The sequence below is a fragment of the Littorina saxatilis genome, linkage group LG7 (assembly GCF_037325665.1).
Source record: "Littorina saxatilis isolate snail1 linkage group LG7, US_GU_Lsax_2.0, whole genome shotgun sequence".
NCBI classification, from domain to species: Eukaryota; Metazoa; Mollusca; class Gastropoda; order Littorinimorpha; family Littorinidae; genus Littorina; species Littorina saxatilis.
The window spans coordinates 51,810,841-51,837,395 of NC_090251.1; the positions used below are offsets into that span (position 1 = coordinate 51,810,841).

At 43.3% G+C, this 26,555-nt stretch overlaps 1 protein-coding gene across 13 annotated transcripts in view; it reads left to right on the plus strand.

The window, feature by feature from the left end:
• LOC138971784 (twitchin-like) overlaps window positions 1-26,555 on the plus strand; it is a 307,593-nt gene that overhangs the window by 230,200 nt on the left and 50,838 nt on the right. For 11 of the 13 annotated variants that reach the window (XM_070344585.1, XM_070344594.1, XM_070344584.1 and 8 more), the window contains 26 exons: window positions 1,288-1,438; window positions 2,419-2,546; window positions 4,219-4,236; window positions 8,038-8,209; window positions 10,029-10,134; window positions 10,766-10,959; window positions 11,665-11,837; window positions 12,048-12,071; window positions 12,179-12,284; window positions 12,560-12,708; window positions 13,195-13,330; window positions 13,986-14,093; window positions 15,044-15,235; window positions 15,648-15,752; window positions 16,174-16,368; window positions 17,169-17,468; window positions 19,011-19,168; window positions 19,771-19,894; window positions 20,605-20,792; window positions 21,166-21,280; window positions 22,605-22,755; window positions 23,568-23,719; window positions 24,510-24,634; window positions 25,379-25,544; window positions 26,118-26,200; window positions 26,426-26,555. The exon at window positions 26,426-26,555 is cut by the window's right edge and continues 90 nt beyond it. In XM_070344585.1, the coding sequence (XP_070200686.1) occupies window positions 1,288-1,438; window positions 2,419-2,546; window positions 4,219-4,236; window positions 8,038-8,209; window positions 10,029-10,134; window positions 10,766-10,959; window positions 11,665-11,837; window positions 12,048-12,071; window positions 12,179-12,284; window positions 12,560-12,708; window positions 13,195-13,330; window positions 13,986-14,093; window positions 15,044-15,235; window positions 15,648-15,752; window positions 16,174-16,368; window positions 17,169-17,468; window positions 19,011-19,168; window positions 19,771-19,894; window positions 20,605-20,792; window positions 21,166-21,280; window positions 22,605-22,755; window positions 23,568-23,719; window positions 24,510-24,634; window positions 25,379-25,544; window positions 26,118-26,200; window positions 26,426-26,555 (3,649 nt within the window). Of the gene's footprint in view, window positions 1-1,287; window positions 1,439-2,418; window positions 2,547-3,358; window positions 3,374-4,218; window positions 4,237-8,037; window positions 8,210-10,028; window positions 10,135-10,765; window positions 10,960-11,664; window positions 11,838-12,047; window positions 12,072-12,178; window positions 12,285-12,559; window positions 12,709-13,194; window positions 13,331-13,985; window positions 14,094-15,043; window positions 15,236-15,647; window positions 15,753-16,173; window positions 16,369-17,168; window positions 17,469-19,010; window positions 19,169-19,770; window positions 19,895-20,604; window positions 20,793-21,165; window positions 21,281-22,604; window positions 22,756-23,567; window positions 23,720-24,509; window positions 24,635-25,378; window positions 25,545-26,117; window positions 26,201-26,425 lie in introns of all 13 variants that reach the window. The other 2 variants (XM_070344586.1, XM_070344587.1) reach the window with 2 other exon arrangements.

A 26,555-nucleotide genomic window follows, 5' to 3' on the forward strand; every position in this document is an offset into this window, starting at 1 on the left:
GGGTCATGCTTTCTGTGGTCTTGCTTTTTTTTCAAAATCACTTTGTTTAAAGATCCATAATCATCTTTTCCCTCGCAAACTATTTAGTGAAAATACACATATCCTTCAAGGCGTGTACGCTCGCTCTAATCGGCCTAATACTTTCCCTTGGACTTTCTTGTGCAATATTATTTTAGGGAGGACTTTTTTCTTTTCTTTTATAAAGGAGTAAATTTTTTTCTGACCATCGGCGAATCCCTTACTAAATCCATAAGCTCCATTAGTTTGAAATTTATTCTTCGAATATCAGGGTGAACTCCTACAGGATAGCATTTTACATTATGTGCCCATGTGACAGGGTGACATAATAGTCCCCCTTTTCACAGTAGCTGTTCGGCATAGTTGTCTGTATGAAGCACTGAGCTACCAGTCATGCACCTGTGGGTTTTAGAGATTTGTGATCCTCCACCACGGAATGAGTCGCATGTCACCTCGCGCGGTTCTGCGCTAGGCTTACTATAAGCCCGGGGAGTGTCTGGTAACAGTGTGAGGGTTACCTTAGTCACAGGCTTATAACTCAAACAGTTTTCGCTCTTTTCTAAAACGGTTTTCACCACTGGATAGAGCATAAAAAACTCTGTAGGAAAATGTAAAAATATGAAAATCATGCAAAGGTGACATGCGACTCATTTCGTGGTGGAGGGTCAAATTTGTTTGTGATAATGTCTGCCTGCTGTTGTCTCCTGGTATGCCCTTGTCAACCTTGGAGTTGACATGGCAGAGTAGGGCTATCATGATTAGCCTAAACTCTCTCCTCTTCAACAGGCTTTTCCTTCAACTCACACTAGTATTTTCCTGTAGATTGGTTTTACCTCTACGTGTACTATAAAACCACCCTTACATACCTTACTTGTTTTTTCATTCTAAATTTTTGAACGTTGGCAGTCTGATTTGTTTTTGGATTTTTCTGTACGCGCATCTGTTACTTGCCCCCCAGGGAGTGGAGACGAACATCCCTGACCCCAGGGCATTGTTTCTGTGGCTTTGCCTCCAACTCACACTACTATTTGTGTATGTACAGTGTACCTCTACATGGACACCGTCCCCCCCCCTTTTCAGACCTCAACAATCTGAAAACATCCAGTGACAAGTCTTAAAAAGAAGGGTCTTAAAAAAGGAGGAAAATTAAGAAAATCTGAAGAGAAAAAAACAAGGTCTTACAAGAAGGACGTCTTGAATTAAGGGTTCGTAAAAGCACGGCTCTACTGTATAATCGTGATTTAAACTCATCTGCTGCGTGCCCCCCAGGGAGTGGAGACCAACAGCCCGGATCCCAAGGGCACCGTGGAGGGCCTGCAGGAGGGCAAGGAGTACGAGTTCCGCGCCATGGCCAAGAACAAGGCCGGTCTGTCCGAACCCAGCGCCCCCTCTCCCTCCATCGTTACCAAGGCCAGGAAAGGTGAGAGGTTCTTCTTTATTCGATCTGATCCGTCCCGGCAAGATTATTAACATAAGGAGATCAAGATTTTAATCAGATTCGAAGTAAGTATGAACAGACAGGAACAAGGCCGGTCTGTCCGAACCCAGCGCCGCCTCTCCCTCCATCGTTACCAAGGCCAGGAAAGGTGAGATCTTTTACTTTAATTTAATCTAGGCTGTCCCCCAACACACGAAAGCTTTCTGTTAAACTATTTTTTTTCTTAGTATAACTAAATATGCATGCATGCTTGCATCTATATATATATATGTATGTGTGCTCTTTGATGAGTATTTTCGTTTTTATTTGAGACATTATTAATGCAAATTGTATTAAATGTATATATCGTGTTGTTGTTTGATTGAACTTTTAAAAGCGCTTTGAGCTGTGGGGAAGCGCTCTATACATTTTTCATTATAGATATTATTTATGAGTTAAGGAGTTATAAGGAGATCAAGATTTTAAGGAGATCAAGATTTTAACCAGATTTGAAGTTATAGGTATGAAAGTATGGGTAGCTGTATGGCAGCTTGCTTTCCCCAGCGAGAAAGCAGCCCGAATTTTCATGAGGGTAACCTCACAGGATTATGAAATCTTAATCTTATCCTATCCTTATCCTTATCGTTATCCTTATCCTTCAAAGACATGAGCTTTTAAGAACCTTCTTCGTTTTACTGTGATAGACCTTAATGTAAACACAGAGACCACCATGTAAATTGAGTAAGGAAACGAAATGGAATCGGTCCATCATGGCCAAGACCGTTGAAGGGACTTTAGAAAACAAAAACAAATATTTGTATGTTTGAAATTCTATTTATGAAAGAGCTTTTTTGTTGAAGGACAATAGAGAGCCATTGGAAAATAACCTTCCTTAGTGATTTATTTCTTCTCCTTTCGTTTTCCTACCTGCTTTAAATATAGGGTTAGTGTTATATACCAATCCTTTGTTGTGTCTTTTTCAGTCAAGCCACGCATTGACCAGCAGAGCTTGCCCAAGAACGTGAAGGTCAAGGTCGGCCAGAAGTTCCAACTGCCCGTCAGTTTCATCGGCGAGCCCAACCCAACCGTCACCTGGGTGGTGAAGAATCTGGTGAGTCATCCCTCTGGTCGCTGGTTGTTTATTGATGGGGTTGGTGGAAGATAGGTGTTATTATAGGTGTTGAATTGTGGTAGATCGACGAGTCATCCCTATGACCGGGGATTGTTTGTAGGTGGAATGGGTTGGGAGATAGATGTTTGTGGATATGGTTAATTTGGGAAGATCGATGAGGTAAAGGGGATGGGAGTAGTGCAAAGGATATACATTTTCAGACAGAATTGTGTGGTTCGAGATACACAGAGATCATGTTGTAAAGGGGTTGGGTGATTAGAGATTTAAAAACAAAAAGTTTACTTGTGAGTATTAATTATTGTTTGAATTTTTTCAGTGGTTCATGGTAGAATTTTCAGAGATGAATGTCTCAATTTTCAGGAAAAATAGACTAATCCTCTGTAAAATGTTATAAGGGTTTCAAGATGTTTGCATTTTTCTTAAGATAGAATACTTGTAGGAGAAAAGTGTGTGAGTTTTTCTGTATAAGAAATGAAAGGTGGGAATACACAGCAATATTATGTAAATATTTATTCCCATTGATTCTTGTTGAGTATGATCCCTTTTTCTCTTCTTAAAATTGAATAAGATCTTGATTGTTGTACCGTTATAACCATTTTCTTCTTCTTCTTGTTACACTGTGATAAAAGATAACTTTCATATCATTTCTTCTCATTTTAAATTCCTGTTTAATTATTGATTGCTTTATAGGACATATTGTTGTATTTGATGATTGACTTTTTCTATTCGCTTTGTAGTACGAGTTGCATTTCTATAAAATAAAACTTCTTTTGTCATTGTCATTTTTATAGAATTCCAAGACTAAAGTAAGGGAAAAAGAGTGGTTTGGGTTTGGATAAAAATGGAAATAGCAATGTAGTTCAGCGTGGGTTTGAAGTTTTGGTTGTTTTTCTTTTCCCCTGGTCATTTTTTTAAAGTTTAGTATTCTCGTTCCCTTTGTGATTCAAGTACACACATACCTTGCACAGTTTGTGTCTTCATTCTTGTGTTAAACCCTTAGTTTCAAGACGTGTGTTTTTGTGGTTTGTGTTTCATAGACTTAGCACAGATAGACCAAAGGGCAAAGCCCCTGTCATATTCCTTCTTCAGAGTACAGATTTAAAACTTGCACACCTACTTTGTGAATTTTCATAACACATTGCACCTTTTTCTGTGGTTGGCCCAATTTATTAGATTTCTGCAAATGCACACTTTATATATCTGCCTTCATGGCATACAGGTCGTAAGTGTTTCCCCAGTGACCACTTTCTATGTAAATTATTTCTTTGACCACAAATAGCCAAACCATATCTCAAAAGTTGTGGCAGTAAAGGTATTTTTTTTTAAATCTGATTTGGCCAACGGCACCCACCACGCACTCTTACCCCTGGCCTTCTCTCACATTCACAACTCTTCCTCCCCCCCCCCCCCCCCCCCTCAGGCCAATCTCACAGTGTAGTACTGTCCTATCTTATGCTCTGAGTGTTATTTTCTGTTTCTGTGTACTTTTATGTTCTCTGTTGTTGATATTTTATGTTTTGTTGTTTTCTGTGAGTTTGTGTTTGCACTAAATCCAGCAAAGCAGTGCTTTGTACGGTCGGGTCTGCCATTTAGATCCGGGAGAAGCAAACGTGTTTACCATAATGTGTTGTGTGCTTCTTTCCCATTCTAGGATCTAGACACAGGCCTAGTAAGACCATCTACAGACCAATGGTGTTATTCGTGATGTTCTTTGTCAGTTTGTGTTAATGTTGTACGCATGGCTGGCCATTTTGTCTCATAGTCAGAGTTTTTGAAATTTCTGCGGGCTTGTGTTGTGTTGGCCAACAGAGTTTCATGTAACAAATGTTGTGTCTTTGTCAGCCAGTGTAATGGCATGTGATCATTATTCTGTTTTATGTCTGCCACTAGAATGGCTTGTTGCAAATGTCTGGTTGTCAGCAGCCAATAAATTGGCTTGTAACAAAGTATTTTGTTGTTGTTAGCCACTGTTGGTAATGGCTTGTGACAAGTATTGTGTTGTGTTAGCCAATAGATTGGCACGTAACAAGCGTCCTCTGTGTCTAGCCAGTACAGTGGCATGTCAAAATGTGTTCTGTCTTGTACTAGCCAATGTAATGGCTTAGTAAATAATGGCCGTCTGTGGTGTGATTACGTTCATTTCTGTTGTTTGTTTTGTGTGCTATTACTGTCTCATAACACCGAATTGTTAACGCCAACTGTGTGGCTCGTAACATTGGGGTTAACGTGTTAATGTGTTCAGCTTTTCTTTTTATTTGTCATTCATGGGCAGCCTTACTGTACTAAATACACGGCTGTGAGTTCAGTTGTGTGTCACACTGACATGCTGGGTTCAGTTATAGCCATCTTCTTGGCTTTTACGTTTTGTTTGGCCAAATATGGCTTGTAACAGTGCAAGTGATCTTGTGAAATGTGAAAAGAACGTTAAGTTTTCCCTTTCCTCTGTTCTTTAAGTTCCTTTAATTTTTGTGTGTGGATAAAGTCTAACTTCAACTGTCTTTAAGTTAAGCATCCTGTGAGAACTTTCTCTGCTTTTTATACACCATTTTTATGTCAAAAAGTCAGTTTATTTTGCGAGCATTGCATGATCTTATTTGCTGTTAGTGTTAGTAAATATAGCGTATATAACCACCATATAATAAACAGATGCACTGCATGCGTTGCCTTTAGTTATAACTGTATTTTTTTGACAGTTTTAAAAGCGGAAGGGTAATATCGAACAAGAACAAATATCCATAATTGTTAAGAAAGTGAAAATGATGAGATAAGTACAACGTTTCTGAAGAAAAATAAAGAACTCAGTAGGTGTCAAAAATTGATCTGAAATGGAAGGAAACGCTCAAAAGACTGCAGCAGTAAATGAGGGCTATTCTGGCGGGGATGTAGCTCAGTCGGTAGCGCGCTGGATTTGTATCCAGTTGGCCGCTGTCAGCGTGAGTTCGTCCCCACGTTCGGCGAGAGATTTATTTCTCAGAGTCAACTTTGTGTGCAGACTCTCCTCGGTGTCCAAACACCCCCGTGTGTACACGCAAGCACAAGACCAAGTGCGCACGAAAAAGATCCTGTAATCCATGTCAGAGTTCGGTGGGTTATAGAAACACGAAAATACCCAGCATGCTTCCTCCGAAAACGGCGTATGGCTGCCTAAATGGCGGGGTAAAAAACAGTCATACACGTAAAATTCCACTCGTGCAAAAAACACGAGTGTACGTGGGAGTTTCAGCCCACGAACACAGAAGAAGAAGAATGAGGGCTATGCGGAACCTGTCTCCTAGCTCCCACCTGGGAGAGTCAGAAGCATTCAAATGAAAAAAAATAACCACGACTTTTATCCTCTAATGATCAACATTTGAGGATAAAAGTTAAGACTGTTCATTACAATGCTTAATACATCTCCCTCAAGTGCCAGGAACTGGGTTTGCATCGCTCTCACCTACTGTTCTTGTCTACATTTTGACCACTTATCTCCATCTCTGTGATATTTGCAAACCTGAGTTATTACTCCTTTTGCCAACTCTGTATTACTGTAAAAAAAATATAAAAAAAACTCACACAAGTGAAACCAACTGTACGATTCAGTGTGACATGAACTTTTCTTTTGAAGATACCGAGTGATTGGTGAGCTGGAGAAAAATACTCACTGACAGAAAGTAGACTAGTAGCCTTGTTGAAGCCTGGCTTTAGATGATATATGAAATGCTTGCTTGCTTGGTAGCGTTTTAGCTAATTCAATAGAAGCATTGTAGAATTGAGTAGTTCATCTGCCGTTATTTTTATTTTGTGCGCAAAATGGTTTTGTTTTAATTTTTTGGAACAAGACTAAAGCTTTTTAAGTTCTGCTCTATTAAGCATTAATCATATGGTACAGTCAGACAGGCAACCTTCAATGAAATTTTCGGGGTAAAGTTTTTACCTTAACTTGAAATAGACATCAGAGAAATTAGTTGGGAGGGCTGACATTTAAAGAATGCTTGACGTCACATCCTCCGTAAGTAAGTTTAAATACAGTTAAGTTAAGTTTATAGGTGTACACCTAGATATTTTTTAGCACCTTTACTATTTATTAGTCCATTGTAGACAGAAGCTTTCGTAAGCCGTCAGCACCCTCTGACCTGAGACCGCCCAGACAAAAAGTACGAATAACATAATAGAGCCACAAGCAGTGACAAATATACTTGGGCATAAATTAGTTTCATTGCTTGGCATATTCCCGACAGCTTGAAAGCTCCAGGGGTACACATTGAGATCATCATATTGCACGAGATTGTGCGATTTTGCATCATTTGTTTTTTTGGCGAGGTGCTTTCAAGAGTTGTTTTTTATTTTGTTTTTTAACAATGTCACGATCACGTGCCTGATACTGAATTGTTATTTGGATGCTCATTACTGGTACTTTGGACTTTTAGCAGGGTCATAGGAAAGAAACATGTCAATGTTTGTTGACGGAAGACACAAATTTATTGCTGCTAATTTAGGGACACAATTGTCTTCTGAGTAATATCAGAAGTTGAGTTCTGTCAGTTCACTTCTTTGTGTACGTCAGACTTTAAACTGTCCTTTCTGGATAAAAATAACGTCAACAATCCCCCCCCCCCCCCCCCCATCCCCAAACATTGAGGGTTGCCTGTTATATCTAAACTACAGTTTTATGTCTGCATTTATTAGGACCAAGAACAAGATGTTCAAAGTCAATTCCTGTTTATTGGTAGTAATTGTACAGGCTTAAAAGTGATATTGCTTTTAATATAGATGTGAGAAAATATAGTTAAATATTCCAGTCGCAGTTTCTATAGCAGTTCTAAATCTTTCTATTGCTTACTGTGTGTCAGCATCATAAATGCCGTAAAGTCTTTCATTAATATTTTCTGGCTTCAAGAGTACATTAGTGTGTAGTTCCAAGCGATCCCCAGGAAAACTTCATTGCTTAAAATGTTGTTTGTTGAACTATCATCAAGAAGTTTGATCAGGTTCTTCAGAGATATTGCTCGTTCATTCAGAATTGTATGTTTCGCATTTGCTACACCTCATAATAACTGCTTAGTCATTGCAGAGGTATTCATTGTATACGCATTCGGATTTCATTTGTGCTGATATAAGATGTTGACATTTTCCAGGATCAAGTTAGGTTTGTGAGCAGAATGTAACGGGTTGCTTGGATGTGGAACAGAAATTGTTACGGATCGAGGAGAGATTGAAAAGTCACTGAAGCCTAAAACAATGCAAGCTTACGCCAAAGAAAAAAACCTCCAGAATAACGAAGGAAGAAGGGTACATCTTTGGCTAAAAGTTTTTGGCAGCTTTGTGGTTACCGACAGCTTTCATGCTATATGGCATATAATATTCTTGCTCTTGTTACCTGTTCAATGTGTGACAGAAAAATCAGATAACAATTTCTGTATTCCACACTTTGTCTGCCCCTGTTTTTTCACCAGAGGACAGACCTAACACCTGCGTGTCACACTCTGTGCAGAAAATGGAGGAGAAGCCCCTGGAACATACAGACACCATCAAGATCCACAACGAGCCCAAGCTCTCCACCGTGGACTGCATCAGTGGAGTCCGCAAGGACACTGGGGAGTACATCGTCACCGTCGCCAACAAGCATGGCTCCGACACGGCCAACATCAGCGTCGTTGTTCTGGGTAAGTTGGGCCTTATTTTTAAAGTTCCTTATTTTGTTTGTGTTTTTTGTGGTTTTTTTTTTACATTTAGTCAAGTTTTGACTAAATGTTTTAACATAGAGGGGGAATCGAGACGAGGGTCGTGGTGTATGTGTGTGTCTGTGTGTCTGTGTGTCTGTGTGTCTGTGCGTGTGTGTGTGTAGAGCGATTCAGACCAAACTACTGGACCGATCTTTATGAAATTTGACATGAGAGTTCCTGGGAATGATATCCCCGGACTTTTTTTTCTTTTTTTTGATAAATACTTTTGATGACGTCATATCCGGCTTTTTTGTAAAAGTTGAGGCGGCACTTTTGTGAAGCAATCTTCGACGAAGGCCGGACTTCTGTATTGCATTTCAGCTTGGTGGCTTAAAAATTAATTAATGACTTTGTTCATTCAAAATCTGAAAATTGTAATAATTTTTTTTATATAAAACGATCCAAATTTACGTTCATCTTATTCTACATCATTTCCTGATTCCAAAAACATATAAATATGTTATATTTGGATTAAAAACAAGCTCTGAAAATTAAAAATATAAAAATTAAGATCAAAATTAAATTTCCGAAATCGATTTAAAAACAATTTCATCTTATTCCTGGTCGGTTCCTGATTCCAAAAACATATAGATATGATATGTTTGGATTAAAAACACGCTCAGAAAGTTAAAACGAAGAGAAAAGCGTGCTATGCAACACAGCGAAACCACTACCGCGCTGAACAGGCTCGTCAGTTTCACTCCGTTAAGCACAAGCGGCGGACTACGGTCATTGTGAAAAAATGCAGTGCGTTCAGTTTCATTCTGTGAGTTCCACAGCTTGACTAAATGTAGTAATTTCGCCTTATGCAACTTGTTTATTTGTTTCCATTTTCTTTCTAAATAGTTTATGTTGTCCTTTTAAAATATGAGCTAGCTAGGATGACAGTTTCAATCCGGAAATCGGGAATTCAGAATTTAAAAAATGGTTTCCGGATAAGGTTGATAATTTAAAAAACAATGTCTGGTGGAAACTGTAAAAGATGTGTAGATGCTATGCATTGCCTTTCATTTTGTGGCTACCAACCGTATGGAAAATCACTAAAAATGCTCAAGCAATTTACAGCGACTTTGCTGTCTGTACCCCGATAGGGGCACTTACTGAATGCCTCTTGTCCTAACTAAGGATATGCATTTGCTTCCATGAATGCTCCAATTTTTGACGGACTCCGCCCATTGACCCCTAGTAGCTCCAGCCAGATTCCCGGCGTTTTTTCTTCTCTTTTCTGATTTTATACCTTCCCAACTATCATCACTAGGTATGTTTTTAGGTATAATTCCATTCCCGTGTTGTGTGCAGGACCTCCCACCATGCCTGGCGGCCCCCTGGTGGCCACGGATGTCACCAAGGACAGTGTTCATGATTGTAGTTTGTTCCCGTGCTGTGTGCAGGACTTCCCACCATGCCGGGCGGCCCCCTGGTGGCCAAGGATGTCACCAAGGACAGTGTTCATGATTGTAGTTTGTTCCCATGTTGTGTGCAGGACCTCCCACCATGCCTGGCGGCCCCCTTGTGGCCAAGGATGTCACCAAGGACAGTGTTCATGATTGTAGTTTGTTCCCGTGTTGTGTGCAGGACTTCCGACCATGCCGGGCGGCCCCCTTGTGGCCAAGGATGTCACCAAGGACAGTGTTCATGATTGTAGTTTGTTCCCGTGTTGTGTGCAGGACCTCCCACCATGCCGGGCGGGCCCCTGGTGGCCAAGGATGTCACCAATGACAGTGTTCATGATTGTAGTTTGTTCCCGTGTTGTGTGCAGGACCTCCCACCATGCCTGGAGGCCCCCTGGTGGCCAAGGATGTCACCAAGGACAGCGCTGTGCTCACATGGGAGAAACCGAAGGACGATGGCGGCAACGAGATTGAGTCAGTACAATACACAAACTTTTTATGATTTGTCAACAGCGTCCGTGTGTTTGGGCAGTGGGGGAGGTAGGGTGTGTGTTGTGGGGGATGGTGCTGTGTGGGGGGGGGGGGGGCTTAGGTTGGGTGTGGGAGGTGGGTGTTTGTGTGTGGGCGTCAGTGTGTGCGTGTGTGTTTGTATTGCGTGTGAGTGTTTTGTCTCCAGGGATTAAAGTGGTTTGTGAATGCCAGTACAGTCGACCTTCATACTGTTTATTTTTGTTACTTGTCACGAGAACCTAGGAGATCACACGAGACAGATTCAGCATTCGTCTCATTGTCTGTTTTTGTTCTGAGAAAGCAGGGTCTTAAAATGGGAGAAGTGTAAAAAAAAAAAGGATGCCTGCACTTTGTATCTTTTGGGATTCAGCTAGATGGCCGGTATAGTGAAGAGTCTGACGTCTAGATTTTGACTGACCTCTGACATTTGACCATTGACTGTTGTAGCGGTCTATAAAGAGATAAGTCTTAAATTGCGATGTCTAAAAAAAGGATTCCGCTGTACTTTTTATTTCTTGTGATTTAGATAGTTGGCCAGTATAGTCAAGAGTCTGACCTCTGAACTTTTACTGACCTTGATCTTGTACTGTTGCAGCGGTTACGTGGTGGAGAAGTTTGACATGGACAAGGGCAAGTGGGAGAAGGTTGCGGACGTGCAGGGCACCAAGTGCAGCGTGCCCAAGCTGCAGGAAGGCCATGAGTACAAGTTCAGGGTCATTGCCAAGAACAAGAACGGCGACAGTGATCCTCTCGTCACAGAAAACCCCATCACTGCCAAGAATCCATTCGGTGAGTTTCACTGTGACCAGCTATGGCGGGGAAATATCTCAGTCGGTTGCAGAGCTGCATGGCTTCACAACCAGTTGTCTCTAGTGACGTGGGTTCAATCCCCACGATCAGCGATGGATTTATTTCCAAGAGTCAATTTTGTGCAGACTCACCTCGGTGTCCGAACACCCCCGTGTGCACGCGTGTGGACGATAAAGAACCCAAGTTCTCAGCGAAAGTCTCAGGGCTTGGAAACATGAATACACGCATGCAGGAAGAACAAAACAATGGGTAGCGCTGTACTGTATGGCAGCTCGCTTTCCCCAGTGCGAAAGCCCGAGGTTTCATGAGGGTACCCTCACAGGACTATAACAAATCTTATCTTTATCCTTATCATTGAAATGGGAAAGAATGTGTAACCAAATATGATTTAATTGATGGGGAAAGGGAATGTTTAATGAGTGGAGACTACATAATATGGGCATACCAGAAATTAAGGGTCCACCTTGAGGTGGTTTGTTTTTACACCTATCTTTGTAAGTGTCATTGATCATTAGATCATAGGTAAAATGGGACATGAACACGATACTGATAATTTGCTGAATCTTTCACCGTTAAAAGAGCTGTTTGGCTTAGGACATGCATGTGCTTTGGGAGAAATACCAGATATTTGCTCCGATACTCTATTTTCCTCTCCGCTCATTGCCAATATATTTTTATTTCCAGATGAGCCCCATCCTCCCAGCCAGCCAGAGGTCGTCGATCGTGACCGCACGTTCATTGAGCTCAAGTGGGAGCCGCCTAGCAACGACGGTGGCGCCCCCATCACTGGCTATGACATCGAGCGCAAAGAACCCAAGACCAACCGCTGGACTAAGATCAACAAAAGTCCTCTTCAGGTAAAATAGTGAGGGCATATTGTCAAAAGGAAAATAAAGATTTGTCCGGCTGTAACTTTAGACATGGATTATTACACACCCGCGTTGTTTGGATCCTTCAAAGCTGTGAGCTGTAATAAACACATGCAGACTGCCACTTCTTGGTTCTAGACCTATATTTCCAGACTTAAGTAGTCTTAATATAACGGTGCCACGGTACTGTGTTGACAGAACTGCAGCTTCAAGGACGACAAGGTGAAGGCTGAGCAGGAGTACGAGTACCACTGTATTGTTTTGAGAGGGCTTAATATAAAGGTAATACTGTATTGTGTTGACAGAACTGCAGATTCAATGACGACAAGGTGAAGGCCGAGCAGGAGTACGAGTACCGCGTGGTGGCCCAGAACGAGGCCGGACCCTCCGAGCCATCCCTGCCCACCAAGCCCATCCCGGCCAGGCCTATCAAAGGTCAGGCATAAAGTGTTCACGTACATTTAAAATGTTCTCTAAATTTGAAACCCCATTCGTATGTTTTTGTTTGTCATAAACAGCCCTGAAAAGTGGGTATAAGAGAGACAAATCGGAATGACTTTTTTTCCTTGTTACTTCGATAAGTACACTGGACATTTCATGAAAAGAGAGCAAGAAGAGTAATTCAACTAGTATGCATGTGCAGCTCATCTTTTGACAATCCTTCCACCATTAATTCTTCATCAAAACCCTCTCATTCGTTGTGTGTGTAGAAACTCCCAAGTTGAACCTGGACAGCCTGTTCGGCGCCAAGGAGATTCGTGTGCGTGCCGGAGAGCCGCTGAACATTGCTCTCGGCGTGTCTGGCACACCCGACCCCACGGTGGAATGGCTCAAAGACGGCGTTCCTGTTGGAAACAGGGTAAGTCTCACAACTCAAATGGTTTATTGGTTTAGGCAACCTGCCCATAACCACCGGCGAAAAAGCGTCGGGTGTGAATGGCCTGTTGAAAATAGGGTCAGTTTCAAAACTCTCATGTAAATGTAAACGTAATTTGTCCAGATTTGAGATAATAAAGTTGATTTGACTTGATTTGAACTCAAATTGTTTATTGGTTTAGGCAATCTTCCCATTGCTATGGGGGAAAGAGGGTTCAGGTGTGAGTGGACATGGACGAAACAGCTCCAGACTATCCTTAGCGAATTATGACATTATCTCTTACTTTAACTTGTGACTTAGGCTGGGAATAGAACAGTTTCTGAAAATAAAGCCTGTGACTCGTTTCTGCAGCCTCAGAATAGAACAATTTGTGTGCATCACCAGTGCCTTGTTACTTGAGGTGCAGCATGCAACATTTTCTGACAACATTTTCTGACAACATTTTAAGATCTGTGACTTGTTTTGCAGGCTCAGACCACGAACAACGAGAAGGAGGCCAAGTTGAACGTTGCCAAGGCCGAGCGAGGCGACACTGGCAAGTACACGGTCAAGGTCAAGAACCCCCATGGCGAAGACACTGCCGACATCAACGTTATTGTGCTTGGTGAGTATAGCCTGTGTGTGTGTGTGTGTCTGTGTGTCTGTGTGTCTGTGTGTGTGTGTCTGTGTGTGTGTGTGTGTGTGTCTGTGTGTGTGTGCCTGTGTGCCTGTGTGCGTGTGTGTGTGTGTGTGTGTGTGTGCCGACATCAACGTTATTGTGCTTGGTGAGTATAGCCTGTGTGTGTGTGTGTGTGTGGGTGGGGGGGGGCGTTGGAAGAATGCTTCGTTGTGTGTCTTACAATAAGAAGTGACTGTACAGACTGGGCGGGGAAACAGCTCAATCGGTAGCGGCGATGGCTTCTAAACCTGTTGTTGCTATCGGCACGATCCCCACGTTCGGCGAGGGATTTATTTCCCCGAGTCAACTTGGAGCAGACTCTCCTCAGTGTCCGAACACCCCCCGTGTGCACGCAAGCGCAAAAATGGGAAGCCGTACTTTATGGCAGATCGCTGTCCCCAGTTTGACAGCAGCCCGAATGTCCATAAGGGTAACCTCACAGGACAATATGAAATCGTACCCTTATCCTTATCCTCATGAGCAGTAAATGCACAGACTTTATGTTGAATAGATCTTACAATACAAGGTCTTAAAAAAGAGGTAGACTTACAACCGAAGGTCTTAAAAATGAAATTTCCAACGTTTCCTTTTCTGTCCACAGACAAGCCGGGTGCCCCCGAGGGTCCCATTGAGGCCTCAGACATCTGGGCAGAGCAGATGAAAATCAGCTGGAAACCACCCAAAGACAACGGTGGTGCAGAGATCTCAGGTACGGTACTCTGAAGCAACAATCCGGGCATTGTGAACTGTGACGTGATGGATTTGTCAGCTCAAGAATATGTTCACGCACGTTTTATTTCTCACATTCACCTAGGCAGTGATACATATTTTATGAGAGAAAAAAATAACAGTGATACCTGTGGTTAGAGGATGCCAATTCTTCATCTTCTTTTATTTTTATTTTCTGTTCATGGACTAAAACTCCCAAGTACACTCTTATATTTGCAGAAGTGTTTTTCTCTTCCGTATATGACCATATTTTCCCTGCCATTTCGAGAGCCATTATCCATTTTCCGGGGAGCCAATCGATCTAAAACCAGATCAAAAATCAAGAATTGTAGGTTATTGGAACGTTTAATTATGACAAAACAAATCGTTAGAGTCACTGATCTTCGACCCAGCTGTCTTTGAAGTAGACAAACAGACAAACACTTATGATACAAATAAAGAACTTATCTCAAATATCGTCGATGAATCTCGCTTGCTAGTTGCCGCCGAGGTAATGATCAATGGCAAAATTATTGTAGCACCGCGTGCCTCCGCATTGGTTCTTTTTCATCCTCCGCCAATATGGCGTGTCTTCATATGCTGCATAATTATGCACCGAGGCCGTGATCAGCAGTCACAAGTCACGTGACTGCTGAGAACTAAGGGGAACTAACTTCAATCATTTCTGATGATTACTACGACGAAATGATGAAATGATTTCTCAATTTTGGAACGTTAGCATCAACAGTCTTTCTGTTTCTGGAATTGTAAAACCAATGTAAATGTTTTTCTTCCATATATACAACTATTATTTTTCTCTCCTATTTTGGGCACGGGTGACGCAATATCCACACGTACACGTACAGGTCTTTGCTACACCTTCGACCATCTAGAACACTGTATTTTCGGGGGAGCGACTGTATCTAAAACCAATGTAACTGGTCTTTGCAGGCTACATCGTGGAGAAGCAGGAGGACCTTACCAACACGTGGGAGAAGTGTCCGGGCATCATCACGGCCACCAACTACACGGTCAAGGGGCTCAAGGATGGCAAGGGATACAAGTTCAGGGTCAAAGCCGAGAACCTCTACGGGGTCAGCGAGCCGCTGGAAGGCAGCAGAGTCATCGCCAAGAATCCCTTTGGTCAGTCTTGGAGGCTTTGTTTCAAAGTAGTGGGAGGGGGGTGATGGGGGGGGGGGAGGGATATGGATGGTGTAAAAAGAGAGAGAGAGAGAGAGATAGAGTGGAGAGAGAGTATGTGTGTGTGTGTGTGTGTGTGTAAAAGATAGGAAAATAGGAGATGATTGGGTGTGAGGCATTTAACAAGATTCCCCAAGATCAAGAGAAAAGAATGCCAGCATTGTGTTTCGTGCTCTTTTTGTTTTTTTAATTTTAAGTTTATATTTTTACTTTTGCATAATACTTTTATTTTCTCAGCTGCTCACCTTTTACATGTACTTCTGATGTTTAATATTTGTAAACCTGCATCATTTGTACTTTAAGTACAATGTTTAAGAATTATGTTGTGCATGCAATGGATTATTTCCTGTCACAGATACCCCAGACGCCCCAAGGGACCTTCAGATTCCCAAGTTTGACCGTTTCTCCGCCAATCTCACCTGGAAAGAGCCACTCTCTGATGGCGGAAACCCTATCTCAGGTGAGGCTGCATTTTACATGACAATTGTTATGAACAGGACCTCTAAAAAAGCAAAGGCGCAGTCTCAAATCAAGGTGTCTTAAAACAGGAGAGGGGGTGGGGGGGGGGTGCCTTTGGTACCTCTATGTTTTGCTAAATGAAACACTCAAGTTGGAGGATGGTATAACTTAAATAAAAAGCCAACCTACATGCAACCCTAGCCCAGCTTGACAAATAGTAAACTTGTTATATTGTACAGGACGTCAAAATTATACCCATAGATCTTGTTCGTGTCACATGCCCCCGTTCTCTTTCCTGTCACCCCGATGAAGGCTTGCACCGGTACCCGAAATATTGGAAAAGAAATACCATCATAATACTATAATATGCTTATAGCTTGTTGATTCCAAACGTGCTGATTATGGATTGTTTGATTGCCTAGGTTACCTGGTGGAGAAGCGAGAGCGCAACAAGGACTGGGTCAAGGCCAGTGCCTTCCCGGTCAAGGCCACCAACTTCACCGTCCTCAACCTGAAGGAGGGCAGCGTGGTGGAGTTCCGAGTGTCTGCTGTCAACGATGGTGGTCCCGGCAAACCCTCCATTGCCACGCCACCCCACACTGTCAGGGATCAGATCTGTGAGTTAAAGTACTGTGAAGAGTGTGGCGTTAGATTTGGAGGTGTTTTGTAAACTCTCTGTGTATATATTTCTGGAGGGGGCAGAAAGGAAAAGAGAAAGTGGGTCCAGACAGAGAGAACTTAGAATTTTGAAACTCTCCAATGCCACACCCCCTCACACTGTCAGGGATCAGATATGTGAGTTAGAGTACTGTGGAGAGTGTGGCTTTAGATTTGGAGGTGTTTTGCTGACTCTCTGTGTATGTAGGTTTGGTTGGGAGGGGGCAGAAGAGGATAGAGGAAGAGGGTCGAGACAAAATGCATGTACATGTACATCACAACTAATGGGTGTAGCACAGGTTGTTTGTGCTATGCTCAGTAGGCCCTATTCCGGGAGTAGCTTGACAAAGCGAATTTGTCCACTTCATTTCACATTTTCTTCCCTTTTCCCTGTCAGTCTCAGGTCCCTGGTGGTTTTAGTCCTCTAAGTTGAAGTAATGTTCCAAACTATGTCTGTATATCAAAATGAATGGGTGGTAGCAGAAGTGTTTTGAGCTTTGCTAAGTAGGCCTATCCTCATAAAGCGAATTGTTCCACATCATTCCATATTTTCTTCCCTCTCAGTCTCACTGAGGTAGAGAGATAGAAAGAGACAGGGAGCATTGTTATGTCATTTTGTGCTTTTAGTCCTCTAACTTGAATTTATGTTCCAAACTATGCCTGCACATCAAAATGATTGGTTATAACAGAATTTGCGTGTGTGCTTTGCTCATTATTGTCCCACAATATTATTTCACATTTTCTCACTTCTCCCTCTCAGTCCCTGCCGGAGCGCCGAACCAGCCCAAGGTGGACAAGATCACCAAGCACGCGGTGGACCTCTCCTGGACTCGACCCGCCAGCGACGGCGGCGCCAAGCTGACCGGCTACGTGATCGAAAAGAAGAAGAAGGGGGAGGACTGGCAGGAGTGTGCCCACGTGCCAGCCAACGCCACGAGCGCCTCCGTCACTGGCCTGAAGGAGGGGGAGGAGTACGAGTTCCGCGTGAGGGCGGAGAATGCCGCGGGGTTGGGCGAGCCGAGCAAGCCTACCAACTCCATCACTGCAGCTGACCAGCCGGGTAGGTCCCTGTGTGGCTTTTTTTTTATATATTTATTTTTTTTATACACCTATATTATTAATTAAACAAAATATAATTCAATTTTCAAACAACTTTTCTCTATCGCAATTCCTTCTCAAAAGTACACAGAATGTCCAGATTTTGGCTGGTGGGGCCCTGTGTGGCTTGTTTGTTGTCTGCAGATAATTATATATACTTGTCTGTTTAGTCTATTTTAGTCATAGTTATTGTCTTTATACTTTTCCATGTATTTGCTGTCACTCAAAAACCTTTGGAGACAAAACCATTTAAACGGGATAAGATTCTAGAGCTAATTTCTTCGCCCTACTAAAATTGCTGTGCAGGGCCGGACTACCGGGGGGGTTATGGGGGTTGCGCAACCCCCCCCCCCCCCCTAGCCTAAACATGTACCTTACTTATTTAATTTTTTTTTATTATTGCTTATTTTATGCCGTTTCATGCAAGGAGCGACCATTTTCCTATCTCAGAATATGACCTACTCATCAGCTTCAGGGGGCTTCGCCCCCTGACCCCCACAACGAGGGGGGGTTCTAGGGTTTCCGGACCCCCCCCCCCAGCCAAAAGATAAAAATATTGAATGAGGTATGCATTTCTTTATTTTACATTGAGTTTCAATTTTTGGGGTATTAATCAGTGACAAAATCTGCTGCCTGAAACTGGTAATGATCATCCTCAGAATGCACCAGATTGCACCATTTTGCATCCTTTTTTTCAAAATTTTCCGGGGGAGCATGCCCCCGGACCCACCTAGCAACCTAGGCGCTGGCGCTTCGCACCCATATCTTCACAATATACTTTTGGAAACCCCCCATAAAATGAACTGATCCGCCTCTGCCGCCAGGGGGGACATCCCCCTGGGCCACCACTGGCAACCCCCCCACCCCTCCTCTTCGCCTAGTCCGGCCCTGCTGTGGGTACGCAAAAGTTCTCAGGAGCAGCAAAAACGGATTCAGCAACAGCCAGACCATATCACAAACAGAACTCTACAATTAATAGTTGTCAGCGACGTAGAAGATACGTCGAGCTACTATAAATAGCTCGCGCTCTTCGCCGGCAGATAACTGCAGAGTCTGCTGTGAAGGGTGATGCAGTAGTCTCCCTGACACACTCCTATAACATGTAACTTCCACCTTGTTAAATGACAATAACACTTCTGTGTTTTTCAAGAATTTATTCAGTCTCGTACGAATCATGACAACTGACTGCAACAAAGAAAACAACGAAACCAAGATAAGCACGTGCTCTTTTAAAAATGAAACTAGATAACAACTTATCGAGTTGTGATTGCAATAGTACGAAATATAAGTGTTTAAAATGTAAACAAACTAGATTTCTGGCAGTCAAAATAAAGTATTATTACCTCTTTAGGGCTTATATTGTCGGAGCGACCGTTACATGGTCGAGACAGTATGGCCGATAGGTCAAGGGAGGCTATTCCTGCCTCACGCGTCTATATACCGAAACGCGGCAATACGGCGCGTTGCATCATAAAATATCAATATTCTATACTTGTGTGTGCAGAGAAGCCCAAGCTGGACATGTCGAGAATCAAGGACATCACGGTGAAGGCTGGGCAGGAGTTCCAGATCCCCATTCCCTTCACCGGCGTTCCCAAACCCACCGCCAAGTGGGAGCTCAACGGCAACGACCTTGAGGTGTCACCTCGTGTGTCCTCCAAGGTCAGTGCCTGACATGACACACCATGTTTTTTGTACAGCTTTGTTTATGGTTTGAAATGGTTTAAACCTAAATAGAAGATTCTTTCAGTGTTTTACTTAGAATTTTCGCAAAGAAGCTTCAAGCATGTGTGAGCTTAATGCAGGCGTTAGTATAGTATACATTGCAAAGATGGTTTTGTTTCAAAATGAATTGCTGCCAGGTTATGCTTTATGGCGTAAACTCAGGGCAATTCCTTTTCAACAGAAAAGAATCGGTTAGCCAATTCGCAAAGTTTCTCAACGCTGATACAAAAAGGGGCTATATAGTGCCATTAAAAGGCTTTTCTCACGACTGATTTGATGAGGTCAGAAGTTTGAATCAAACCTCATTGCTAGGATTCACAAGCTAACATGATTTTAATGACAGCATGATTAATACAATGGAACCTGCCTTTTAAGACCTCCTAAAATGTGAGAAAATCAGGTCTTACAATTGGGTTATGAATTGAACATCTGAAAAAACAGAGTCTCAAAAAGAAGGGAGTCGTAAATAATTGAGGTGTCTTACAAAGGGGGTCTCACTGTATTGTATCTGATCAAGTGTTGCTATGTGTGTGTGACAGCTGGATGCCGACAAGGTGATCCTGGCTGTGGCCAAGGCTAAGCGAGAAGACACCGGCAAGTACACCATTACGCTGAAGAACGACTCGGGCACAGAGACCGGCAGGGTCAACGTTAACGTCCTGGGTAGGTCGTGTCTCGTGACTCTGTGTGTGTGTGTGTGTGTGTGTGTGTGTGTGTGTGTGTGTGTGTGTGTGTGTGTGTGTGTTTGTGTGTGTGTGTGTGTGTGTGTGTTTGTGTGTGTGTGTGTGTGTGTGTGTTTGTGTGTGTGTGTGTGTTTGTGTGTGTGTGGGTGTGTGTGTGTGTGTGTGTGTTTGTGTGTGTGTGTGTGTGTGTCTGTGTGTGTGTGTGTGTGTGTGTGTGTGTGTCTGTGTGTGTGTGTGTGTTTGTGTGTGTGTGGATGGGTGTGTGTGTGTGTGTGTGTGTGTGTGTGTGTGGATGGGTGTGTGTGTGTGTGTGTGTGTGTGTGTGTGTCTGTGTGTGTTTGTTTGTGTGTGTTTGTGTGTGTGTATATATGTGTTTTTGTGTGTGCGCGCACAAAACAAATCTTTCCATGCATTTCACACTCAGGTGGAAGGTTTGACACTGCCAAGGTAGAGCCTGGGTCAAAATCCAGGGCATTTGGATATACAGTGTACATGTTTTCAATCAAAATCGAACTGACTTAAGTTTATATTCTCAGAGTCTGGAAACAACATTGAATGTGTATTTGGAATTTGCTTCAGCTTTCAGTACAACACAATTCTTTCTTATTCCTCTCTCCTTCTCACCATCCCCTCTGTTCCTCCTTACTCAGTTGAATGTTTTTATAAATCTTTTCATCTTTTTGTTGACAGACAAACCCACGCCTCCCAAAGGCCCCTTGGTAGCTAGCGACATTGACGGAGAGACACTGACGTTGTCATGGCAACCACCCAAGGACGACGGAGGTGAACCCATCGGCAACTACATCGTGGAGAAGCGCAAGGCGGGCACTGGCCGCTGGACCAAGGTGTCCAGTTTCTGCCACAGCCCCACCTGTCAGGTACGTCATTAGATTTTACTGTGCTTGGTCGTCTTCAGTGCTTGTGGAAAGAGAGAAGATAGAGATATGGGGGGTGGGAAATAGAGCGAGAGAGAGTTCAGTATAAACACAATTAGAATGCATGTTTTTTATGTTTATTTCATTGTTCTTTTTTATCTTTTTTTCTAACCACTAGAATTTGGCATAATCAAAATGTGTCCAAGTCTTGTAGGTCTGAATTATGGAGAATGAATAATTTGTCCACTGTCTTGGATTCTCAGTCATTCTTGAAAATGAGTGCATCCTGTGCACATCTTGTGCTCCTACATGAAGCTTTTTCTAGATGCTTAGCAATGCACAGTACCATGTAACAACTTCTCAATTTGTTCCACAGGTGCGGAACCTGGAGCCAGGAACCAAGTACGAGTTCCGCGTGGCGGCGGAGAACAGCCAGGGGATCAGTGAGGCCTTGGAGACAGAGGAGGCCGTCCTCGCCAAGTATCCATTCGGTCAGTATATAGACTTCTGCCCATGTGTTTTTTGTGTGCTGCAGTGGACCTTTCAAGACCTTCGATATCTTCTCTTCTTCTTGGTGATCGCCTTTTTCTTTACACTCCGACTCGGATTCCAGCTCTGGAGATGAAGCTGGTGGTCTTTTGCAACAGATCCTCGATATTAAACTCCCTCCTTTCAAGACCTTGCCTTTTCAAGAAACAAGAAAGGTTACAATATTGGAACGTTTTATTCAGGACAAAACTTAACATCCACAAGAACTTTGACCTATCGGCTTTTATATTGTTATATGAAGTCTTATATCGCGCGCGTATCTCCAGACTCGGACTCAAGGCGCAGGGATCTATTTATGCCGTGTGAGATGGAATTTTTTACACAATACATCACGCATTCACATCGACCAGCAGATCGCAGCCATTTCGGCGCATATCCTACTTTTCACGGCCTATTATTCCAAGTCACACGGGTATTTTGGACAGTATATAGACTTCTGCCCATTGGACAAACAAGACTCAACAAGCAAACATAATGATGCTATGCTTCTTATCTGTGCATGTGATTTGCCTTTTCACCTTCATGTTGCGGCCGCTTTAAGACGTCCTCCTTTTCAAGGCCTGATTTTGTCTTAGAGTGTCCACAGTGGGTCTTAATGGGAGAATTCTATTGTATGCTCTTCATAGACTAAAACTTTCAATATTTCTATTGTATGCTCTTCATAGACTAAAACTTTCAATATTTCTGTTGTATGCTCTTCATAGACTAAAACTTTCAATATTTCTATTGTATGCTCTTCATAGACTAAAACTTTCAATATTTCTATTGTATGCTCTTCATAGACTAAAACTTTCAATATTTCTGTTCCATGAGGCATTCTTTCTCTTCACAATTTCGGAGGAAGAGGGAGAGAAAGGGAGGAGGGGGTGGATGTATTGATCTCAGTCTCCCCCCCCTCCTCCCCCCTACATTTGATAATGTCATGTTTGAGTGTCTGTTTGTTGTGATAGATGCCCCCCAGGCCCCCAGCACCCCCAAGTGCCTGGCCCACACCGAGGACAGCATCACTCTGGATTGCTTTCAGCCCCCCCCCCTCCCCCTACAATTTGATGATGTCAGAATGTTTTATTCGCGTAAATACTAGGTTTATAGCGAAAGGGGGTTTGGGATACAACATTGTAATTATCGCGAAAGGTTACACATCAAGTTTTCATTTCGCGATTAGGGTACCAGATGGCGTCTGATTCGAAAGATTTGCATCAACCGAAAAGTCACATTCTGTCAGTTTGATGATGTCATGTTTGAGTGTCTGTGTGTTTGTGACAGATGCCGCCCAGGCCCCCAGCACCCCCAAGTGTCTGGCTCACACCGAGGACAGCATCACGCTGGAGTGGAACCCGCCCAGGAACGACGGAGGCAGCCCGGTCTACGGCTACGTGCTGGAGAAGAGAGAGAAGGGAGACAAGAAATGGACCAAGTAAGTTTGGCTGAGAAGCGAGACTAGACTAGAACTGCTCCAAGTAAGTTTGGCTGACTGAGAAGCGAGACTAGACTAGAACTGCTCCAAGTAAGTTTGGCTGACTGAGAAGCGAGACTAGACTAGAACTGCTCCAAGTAAGTTTGGCTACAGAAGGGAGACAAGAAATGGACCAAGTAAGTTTGGCTGAGAAGCGAGACTAGACTAGAACTGCTCCAAGTAAGTTTGGCTACAGAAGGGAGACAAGAAATGGACCAAGTAAGTTTGGCTGAGAAGCGAGACTAGACTAGAACTGCTCCAAGTAAGTTTGGCTACAGAAGGGAGACAAGAAATGGACCAAGTAAGTGTGGCTGGACTGTCATCGATAGATTTCCGGAAATAACTCAGTCCACGCTAAGAGCTCATTAACACTTTCTTAAAGCTGTTTTAACAATACCTTCCCATGTGTGGGAAGTGGGAATAGTGGTATCGTCGGCGAGAATTTCACAGCTGCTGCATATATATGTAGGGGTAGGTCAATTATGTAAATGGAGAGAGAGAGAGACAGAGACAGAGAGACAGACAGAGAGAGAGAGACAGAGAGAGAGACAGAGAGAGAGAGAGAGACAGAGAGAGACAGAGAGAGAAGGAGAGAGAGAGAGAGAAAGAAAGAGAGAGAAAGAGAGAGAGAGAAAGAGAGAGAGAGAGAGAGTGAGAGAGATTTGCACTAAGTTACACTCACCAAGAGAGAGATGGAGGGAGAGAGGGAGTTTGACGGACAAAACCCAAAACTAAATAACACGAACATTTAATCATGTATTCTTTCTACTCAGGGCCAACGTGCAAGAAATCCCCGACACGGAGTACACGGTGAAGGGACTGCAGGAGGGCAAGGAGTACGAGTTCCGGGTGGCCGCCATCAACGCTGCTGGACCAGGAGAATTCAGCGAGGGATCCGGTGCCATCAAGGCCGCACCGGCACCAGGTCTGTCCAGAGAGAGAAAGAAAAGAACTCGTAAATTACCAATTGAATGAACAAATAAACGAAGGAAGGGAGGGAGAAAAACGTGCAAGCTTGAATAAACGAATGAATACATTATTTAATGTGACCGGGTGACATCAAGGCTCCGCCAGCACCAAGTTTGTGGAGAGAAATGCTAGGCGGAAAAGAAAAAGACTCATGAAGGAATAACCAAATGAATAAATGAAAGGAGAGAGGGAAGCTTGAATGAATGAATTAATGTGACCGGGTTGAATGAAGGTTGCACTTCTATCATTTGTTTGTTGAGGGAATTTTAAGGGAAAGATAAATTGCTCATGGACGAACAACTAAATGAATAAATGAGGTGGTGATGGGATATGCGGGGTGGATATGGCGGGCTTTAATCAAGGTCAATGGCGGGTAAAAGGTTAGGGGTGGTTGTTTGAGTTAGGATGATGATTGAGTTAACAAGTGCTGTCTTGGACCACATTTCATAACGGTTTTGTGTCTTTGCCTCTGTGTGTGCATCTCTCTCTCTCTCTCTCTCTCTCTCTCTCTCTCTCTCTCTCTCTCTCTCTCTCTCTCTCTCTCTCTCTCTCTCTCTCTCTCTCTCTCTCTCTCTCTCTCTCTCTCTCTCTCATAAGGGGCTATGGCCTATTGAATAAATCATCTGCGTCTCTCTCTCTCTCTCTCTCTCTCTCTCTCTCTCTCTCTCTCTCTCTCCCCCCCTTTCTCTCTCTCGTTCTCTATAAAGGAAAGCAAACAGTAACTGATGGATGTCCCGTGTTTTCAGTGGCGCCCAAGATCGGGCGTGACATGATGGGAGCAGGCAAAGACATCAAGGCCAAGGTCGGACAGGAGTTCAAGATCGCCATTCCATTCAGCGCCAACCCCACTCCCTCTGCTATCTGGACGCAGGTGAGAAACTTGACCGCACACTGGGCCTCGCGTTTAGAGGGGAAAATGTAGTGGGTGGACCTAGCAGGGATTTTTAGACTGTATTTCAATAACCATTATTGTACGGGGACCAACATTACGATCAAAAGTGCATGATCAACTGCAGGAATAAACCGTCTGTGTAGATGTAATGAGTTACCACAATGACTGTGATCCGGGTTGGCTAAACCGGAATAGCGCCTGCCTGTCAAGCCGTTCTTACAATGACTAAGCTAACCATTCAGTTTTATTGTGACCCTGTCTTCCAAAGCCACAAGCAAATCTAAGTTCAATAAGACCTCGCAATGTGAATAATGGCCTCAGAAAAAAATATCTGTTATATTATGTCCCCCAAGAAAATGACAAGAGTTTCCAGGATGAAGCTAGAGTGTCACAGTGAATTGCTCACGTCAGCAAAGGAAACGTAATTGCAAGATCACCACCAGGGTGTGCTTGTGTCGTTTGTGTATACCATTAATCAGACAATGAATATCAAACTGCTTCGCTGGCTTCGTCCTTCCTGGTCGAAGTGGTGTGGGTTTGTTGAAATTTTGAGTGAAGAAACTCAGCATTTTAGCGGTCAAATGTCCATTTTTGTGAAAAAAATGTAGACGAGGACCTTCGAAGAAAAATCTTGCTTCTTTGTGTAACTTTGTGTTTTCGGTGCGTCTTGTCTCTTGTTTCTTCTGTTTGATTTTATAAGTGTTATCGGGCTTGTTTCACTAGGGTGGCCTGACGGTGCATCCAACAGACCGCTTCAAGCTGGAGGTGCAGAAAGACCAGGCAGTGTTGATCTGCAAGCGAGCGGAGAAGACAGACACCGGCAAGTTCAGCGTCACCCTGCAAAACGACAAGGGCCAGGACACCTGCAGCGTCAACGTTACTGTCTTCGGTGCGTCTCTATTTCTGTTTTATTGTTCTTATTTCATTTAACTAATTTCCCTTTGCTTGGAACATTTGGGTCACTTCCTCCCAGTGGAAAGCTAGTAGCAACAAGAGTCGCGCTACCAAGGTGTGTGCGTATTTTGATGTAATCAGCCACCAGCACTTGTGGCGGATTGACTGAGGTCTTTTACGTGCCACTGTGGTGACATGGGTACTGTCTCTGAGTCTGCAAACAAAGTCCCGGCCTGGATTCGAATCCATGACCCTAGGATCACAAGTCCAGTGCTCGACCAACTGAGCAACCCCCCCCCTCCCCCCGTTTGCTTCAAATGTAACAGCGAAAAGATTCTTTATTTGGCCATTCAACTTGATGCTTTTGTGAATGTAACATTTGTTTTGCCAAACATTTAACGTTCCACTAACACACCTTTCTTGTTCTTTGCGTTTGATTTAATGATTTGTTTTTAGTTCAACTATTGTTGAATAGAGTTTGAATTTGGGATGTTCTTAAGATTTCCGTTTTGTCTTCTGAAAATAAAACTATCATATACCGATTGTTTTGCCTGTATGTTTCTGGCAGATTCTCCCAGCAAGCCTGAAGGTCCACTCGACATCTCTGACGTCACACCTGACGGCTGTATTCTCAAGTGGAGCCCTCCTCTCGTTAGTATTCACTGTTAACTTTTTTGCTTCACATTTTACAATCGGTTGCTTATTTAACCGTTTTATGTTTGTTTACCTTGCAATGTACCTTCAAACCTTTTGTGTCTTTCCGAGCTTGCCAGCTTTCAGTTTTGGAAAATTCCCTTAATTCCCTTTATTTATCAGAGATTTTACTGAATTGCAACTGCTTTGATGCACGACTCACTCTGTTGACTGCCTCACCAGGAGGATGGTGGCAAACCGATCACAAACTACGTGGTTGAGAAGCAGGACCTGAGGACAGGCACCTGGGAACCCGTCAGCAAGTTTGTGCGCAACTCCCCCTTCGAGGTCATGGGGTTGACCGAGAACCACG